The sequence below is a fragment of the Triplophysa dalaica genome, chromosome 23 (genome assembly GCF_015846415.1).
Source record: "Triplophysa dalaica isolate WHDGS20190420 chromosome 23, ASM1584641v1, whole genome shotgun sequence".
Lineage (NCBI taxonomy): Eukaryota > Metazoa > Chordata > Actinopteri > Cypriniformes > Nemacheilidae > Triplophysa > Triplophysa dalaica.
The window spans coordinates 2,289,725-2,296,504 of record NC_079564.1 but is presented as its reverse complement, the minus strand read 5'-3'; the positions used below and the strand labels follow the sequence as shown (position 1 = coordinate 2,296,504).

General features: G+C 39.5%; 1 protein-coding gene across 1 annotated transcript; it reads left to right on the top strand.

Moving 5' to 3' along the window:
• Nucleotides 1–299: 299 nt before the first annotated feature.
• arxa (aristaless related homeobox a) lies at nucleotides 300–5,218 on the top strand. The gene is made up of 5 exons (XM_056738811.1): nucleotides 300–483; nucleotides 856–1,405; nucleotides 3,078–3,123; nucleotides 4,498–4,823; nucleotides 4,963–5,218. Exons 1-5 carry the CDS (start codon nucleotides 300–302, stop codon nucleotides 5,216–5,218), a joined length of 1,362 nt encoding a protein of 453 aa, XP_056594789.1.
• The last annotated feature ends 1,562 nt before the right edge of the window (nucleotides 5,219–6,780 follow it).

The following is a 6,780-nucleotide window of genomic DNA, read 5'->3' as shown; positions in this document are numbered from 1 at the left end:
TTATCTCATTTAATCTAAATGCGGGGGTGTTCATCCAGTAGCCTAAGTAATCCATTACAAGATTCGGTCAGTTCATACCGTTTAACTTTAATAGAAAAATATATAAAGATCCCCCTTGTTCCCTTGGGAGCCAATCAGATTTGCGTTACACGTCAATGCAACAGAATGGAGTGCGGAGCTACTGCGGATCGGTGCATATGGCATTAGCGGAAAGGCTGAGATAGGCAAGAGAGACATTTCAGATATAGTGCGAGAGAGCACCAGTCAGCTACTCGAGCAAAATCTTTGGCGATACAAATATGAGCAGTCAGTGCGACGACGATTGCCGCGACCGAAGTGAATGTAAAAGCAAGTCGCCCACCGTGCTTTCCTCGTACTGCATAGACAGTATACTGGGCAGAAGAAGCCCGTGCAAAGTCAGACAACTGGGAGCGCAAAGTTTGGCAGCACCCGTCAGATCGGACCACGACCAGTCAACTGAAGGCAAGTTTTTACTGACGATTTAACGTATTCATATTTCATTTGTCGCCTTTTTAGCAAATATGGCGTACAGTTATATGATTTAATGCGCATTTTACAGTATAGTTTGAAATGCGTACGGAAATAGGGTCTATCTAACACACAACACTCCCTTGGAGGGCAGTCGGGGTGTGAAGGTAAAGTCATGAAAGTTTGAGCTCTCGCGTAAGGCAAAATAAAAATAGATATGCAGCCTTGAAATGTTGAATTTCGTGAATTATTTAAGTGCATGGACAGGAATATAGTTTTGAAGGCGTGCATTTAATGTTTTTGCTAATGCATAGAGCTTATATTTTTTATAACTGTAATACTGAGTTCCTTCGTTTTTGTTTCTAGTTACCTCTAAAGAGAACTCTTTCGATTCGGACATGCACCTGCCACCCAAGCTGCGCCGGCTCTACGGCCCTGGAGGGAAATACCTAGACGCCGGGAGGGGGTTTCACGAGCACCTTGAGAAGGGTGAAAGGGAAAGATTGCTGGACCAAGCCTGTGAAAGTCTCAAAATCAGCCAGGCACCACAAGTCAGCATCAGCCGCAGCAAGTCATATAGGGAAAATGCGTCTTTCAGCCAGGCAGATGAAGGCCAGAGCCCCGAGCACACAGCCCAGGAGCTGGTTGAACTCAGCACTCTGAAGTTTGAAGAGGATGTTGTCAAAGAGGAGGCGTGCGGAGACGCCAGTCTGTCTCCTAAGGATGAAGAGAGTATGCACAACGATGGGGATGTAAAAGATGGAGAGGACAGCGTGTGTCTGTCTGCCGGCAGCGACTCGGAAGAAGGCATGCTTAAACGAAAGCAGAGAAGATACAGGACTACCTTCACCAGCTATCAGCTGGAGGAACTGGAGAGGGCCTTCCAGAAAACACACTACCCTGATGTGTTCACCAGGTATATACCGAAGAACGTACAGGGTTATGTAACAAAATGTCATAGAAAAATGTCAAAACGTCTGTGGAAAAACGAACTGACAGTGCAGGTCTTAGAACAGCATTCTTCAAAATATCAATAGCACAAATGATATATTATTTAAATGTAAATGTTGTATAATTTTTATTATACAGCGAAAAAAACACACTCATTTAAACTAAATATTAGAAGACAATTCTAGTACTTTGGATATCTAAAATTGAAGATTTACCCCATATATAGTATTAATTAATAACGTATTTACAATGAGAATTGTTAATGAATTTTGTGAACACATGTAACGTTAAATCACTAATAAAATTACTACATTACTAGTAGAAATATTTAAACACCATATATATACAAAAAGCCAATTAAGTAGGCCTATGTTTAATATTATGGCTAGGCTATAATAAAATATTTGTATATAAAATATTTGTAAAAATAGAATGAATCCAAAATATATATTTAAAAATAAGACTAAAATTCAGCACAAATTAATACATTCAAACTGAATCCAAACGTATAGAAATAGAAAATTGTTGATTTATATGAATAAATTAAAGGTACATTTATTTATATATTTACCTTTTTTCCGATGAGGTTTCGATGCATTTCAGCAACAAAATTGCACAGATTCGGTGCAATAGATATCATAAGATTCAATACTAATTTAAATGCATAAACACTCGTTTTATGTCCCGCTCTGTACAATTTATAAGACTGATGCTCAGCATTATTCTAGATAGATAATACAGTACACTACAATAATATAAGCATTTTTTTTACCGTCAAAGGAAATTTAGGGGCATTTACTATGTCCAGAATGTATAATGAAATAGCCTATATCATGAAATATTTTTTTCATGAAGCCGTTTCGGGTAGATCCATTTTAATTGTTAGTTTGAAAAATCGTATTTATTTTTATATCAGCCCATGAAAGAGTAGAATAGAGACACATTCCGTGTGTATTATAAAATGTTATATCTAAAGAAATGCCAGGCTTAAAATCATTAAATTTATTTAATGCGTATTTATGTCATGCATATAGAATATATATATATACATATAATATAGAACAGTGCTACACAATTACTTATGCACTTGTTGATAAACATTGAAAAAACATTGTTATGGTATATTGAGCTCGTGTTATAATTCTGTGCCTTGAAAATGTCTGAAAGACAAACAATCAATATGGCATACAACTATTAAATATAAGAAGAAGAACTTATCTGACAAACCACGGTCTACCCTGATAACAGACCATAATAACACACAAAATTATACGAGGACCATTTTTCTTTTACCAAAAATGTCGGTGTTGATCATGAAATATCGATGTTTATATTGATGCGGCTCATTCCAGAGACAGACAATTGTCCTAAATTTAGCCAGGTATATTTTCAGTAAATGCTCAATTGTCATATAATAGTCTGGATGCCATTATTTCCATCATTATGATGGTTACAGTGCACTAAAGCCTCGCCCAAAGAAGCGACCGATTATGAAAAATGTACAAGTTATCCGTTCGATTCTCATCAGCACCAAATTGCTCTCAAAGGTTCTCGACGATTTAGGCAAAATTGTTTTCTTACTGTATGTGGAGAAAACTCTCGCTCACATTTTGGTAATCTATTATTTTCTGTTTCAGAGAGGAGCTGGCGATGAGACTAGATCTGACAGAAGCTCGCGTACAAGTAAGTGCCCACTTTTGCGACCTTTCTCGTTGTCAAAAAAATATTAACAATTCATTAATAAGTATTTATTTTATGATTTGAATAACAGTAAAGTTGCACAAAAATGCTTAAACGGTCGGCTACAGCAACCTGTCAATATTTGTAAGTAAAGATTAACCAAATGATGTGGGCGTACGAATTCTCCAAATTTGCTTACTTATAGACGTTAAGACAATATACCTAATGGTCTACGTTTAATTTCATTTTAAAGTGACAATCGTAAAGTTGGTTAAATCACCCTTTGCGTCACGGCAAGGTCTTTCCTGTTATCGAAAGTTATTATACACAATAGAGCGAACATTTTAGCGGCAATTACACAGACGCCCCTGATTCATAAAAGCGCACTTAGCGAGAGAGCAAACACTGCTATTCCAGAGAGAAAATGGTGTTTGAATTCTCATCGCCAGCGAGGGGGAGAGGGAGGGGTGGGAGGATAATGCTATTTGATTTCCCATTTTGTGATTGCAATAGACCGGCATTGATCCGATGCTTTGCACTTGGAACGAGTGAGAGACTATTAAGGGTGTTTGCCACCCCTCCTTTCTCTATTCAAAGCGTGGCTCGCATGTTCAAGCCCAACTCTTATAACCAAAGAGACAGTGCAAACACGAGGACGCTAGGGTTATTGCCTGTGTAAAACAACAGATGTCAATTTGGAGATGTAGGAGAACAAATCACTTAACAGGCACGATCAGGAGGTGATAAAGCTAATAAATTCCCCAGGGGCCGTGTAATGCAAAACAGCTTTGAGGGGCCAAGGTCCCTGTTGGCTCTTCTGTTGACACTTTACTTCATTATTGGCCCCGGTGTGCAGGTCGTGTTCCCTTGGCAAACCCTGGCAGAGTTTAGCTGGATAGAAGGGGGATCGTGGGAAAGTTAAATACCCTTTTGAGGCGACTTACATTTAGAGGAATTTAATTTAAAGTGCATTAATTGTTATTGGATGCTGTTCAGATGTTAGTTCGGCATCTTTTGTTAACACTGCTGTTAATTACAACGCTCCACCCTGTTTTTTGGTTCCTCCGAACTAGATTTTGATTAGCAAAGTTAGGGTAACAGACCGTAAGTTTGGGGCACTGTAATTACCCTTGACTTCCAGCCTATTTGTCACTTCATTAAAGCGAAGCAAATATTGCACACGAACAGAAGCGACAAGCTCATGCTTAAACGACCATGCAGATCGTCGGGTGGAATATTAATGGGGTGTTTTTTAGATATGCAACAAGACAGATTTCAACTTCTCAAGGCCAACTATTAAGACACTTCACTGAAGCAATGCTTATAAGCGTTTCTCAAAAATGCCTTTCTTTAATGATGCTTCGCCCCAATTCTTAGGTTTGGTTTCAAAACCGAAGAGCAAAGTGGAGGAAGCGCGAAAAAGCGGGCGTCCAGGCTCACCCAACGGGCCTTCCTTTTCCCGGGTCACTGGGGGCCGCTCACCCCCTGAGTCACTACCTGGAAGGAGGGCCTTTCCCACATCACCCTCACGCTGCTTTGGAATCAGCATGGACCGCCGCAGCTGCAGCCGCTGCTGCATTCCCAGGTCTGGCCCCACCCCACAACAGCTCCGCCCTTCCACCTGCCACACCCCTCGGACTAGGAACCTTCCTAGGCACAGCAATGTTCAGGCATCCAGCCTTTATCGGTCCCCATTTTGGGAGGTAAAACAACTTGCTATTACAATACAGGTCAAATATTTGATATACTACATTTAAAATATAAAGATACTTTTACCCTCGGCCTGTGTGATAGTGAACTTAAAGTGCACGGTATCACAGAAACTCTCTCTCCACTCTTCAGACTCTTCTCAAGTATGGGTCCTCTCACCAGTGCTTCCACAGCCGCAGCCCTTCTGCGCCAAACTGCACCGCCAGTGGAGAGTCCGGTGCAGCCACCGGCAACCCTCTCAGAACCTTCTTCCTCCTCATCCTCCACGGCAGCCGACCGCAGGGCATCTAGCATCGCAGCTCTGCGTCTCAAAGCAAAGGAACATTCGGCCCAGTTGACCCAGCTTAACATTCTGCCATCCAGCACTGCAGGGAAGGAAGTCTGCTGATCCTTCTCCTTAAAAACAAGATGTTTAAGAGACCATCTCGACTAAAAGCACGACCAAATTCATATAGCACTAGCACACTGGAGACCCTTCCGACACTGGAGTCGCCTCATTTTCACAGCACCTCCCATGGACATCATCTCCAAAAATCACACTAACATGCAAAACCTTTTTTAATGCCCTTAATACTCTACTGTAGGAATATTAGAGGGCAAGTTAGGGAGACGCGTAGTCCAGTTTCTTGGGTCAGGAGGAAGCGTGATAAATTTACACAGAGAAGCATCATTGGAGCTACACTGTAATACACAAAGAGCTTATGATCTAGTCTTCTCTCAGTGCTGAAGCAGAGATGAGCCAATATGCCAAAGGGAACTGCCACAACCTTCGAACCCGAAACTGACATTTACTAATCCTGAAACCACATGCATTTACTCATTGTTGGCCTCAATAGCAAATCAAATTCCTGATGATTCAGCTTTACTTTTTGTTTTGAAATTTGTATGTTTAATATGACATTATAGGTGAAAATAATGAAAAAAGAGATCGTTTCTTTTAAAGGATGAACAATGTGAACATTTAAAACTTTAGCTTGTTTACTGATCTGTTGGTGGTTATCTTGTATATACAGCTCTGTTTAAAAAAAGAATGAAAGGGGGGAGAAATGACAGCTAAATAATAGTTTATTTCGAAACATGTGTAGTGCTGTAGGAATTGTTTCGAGTAGATTCATCCTCTGTTCGTTTGATTTTGAAAATTTTAGATTTTTAGATGATTATTTATGTCTACCCGGTAGAGAGCTTGAGATCCAGGCCGGGAAGTTTTGCTATTCGGCGAGTTTCCCTGTCGCGCGCAGAGACCAGTTAAGACAGAATAAAAGAAACTGGTGAAACTTAAACCTCCTGTATTATTTATACAACAGATAGTGCGAATTGAAAAATGGAGAAATGCATTTTTTGAAGGAAAGCCAACTGACCAATTTATTCAGCAATTACTTTCTAAAAATGACTCTTCTTGAAAACTTTAAATTGGTATTCTTTAAAATGGTAACGGGTTAATATTAGCAAATATTCATGTTTTATGTTATTCACAAAGCTGTTTTAAAATCGAATTAACTAAATATTTACATTACAGACCATTCAATAACAGGCATTTATTTTAGTGAAATGACATGTCCAAAAAAGATTCCGTGATCATGCCTGCATTGTGAGCGTTCGTTTATAATAATTGATCAAATCAACATTTCAGTTCCTTTCCCTAAAAAAATCGTAAACATGCTTATAAGAGCTGATGAAGAACAACTCTTCATGGGAAATAGCGCAAACACTAACATGAAATGGCGCAAAGACTATCCAAAGCACATCTATTAACTGGCATTTTTATTATGTAGCAAATTATGTCCAAATATTCAATGCAGAGTCCGGTATTCCTAATACGGAACTATTTAAAGTGGTCACTTAAAACGTGAATCAATTATCATGGCTATCTAGTGAGTGTAATAGAACCACACGATGAAGAATGCTAAACAGTATTGTTGTGGTTGGAATATTTTTTGCACGAGCTGAAAA

Bases quoted from the DNA above. Each gene is read 5' to 3' on its own strand.
- arxa (XM_056738811.1), top strand. From the start codon at position 300: ATGAGCAGTCAGTGCGACGACGATTGCCGCGACCGAAGTGAATGTAAA. The intron at 3,124-4,497 runs GTAAGTGCCCAC...CCCAATTCTTAG, and splicing joins TGACAGAAGCTCGCGTACAA to GTTTGGTTTCAAAACCGAAG. The intron at 4,824-4,962 runs GTAAAACAACTT...TCCACTCTTCAG, and splicing joins ATCGGTCCCCATTTTGGGAG to ACTCTTCTCAAGTATGGGTC.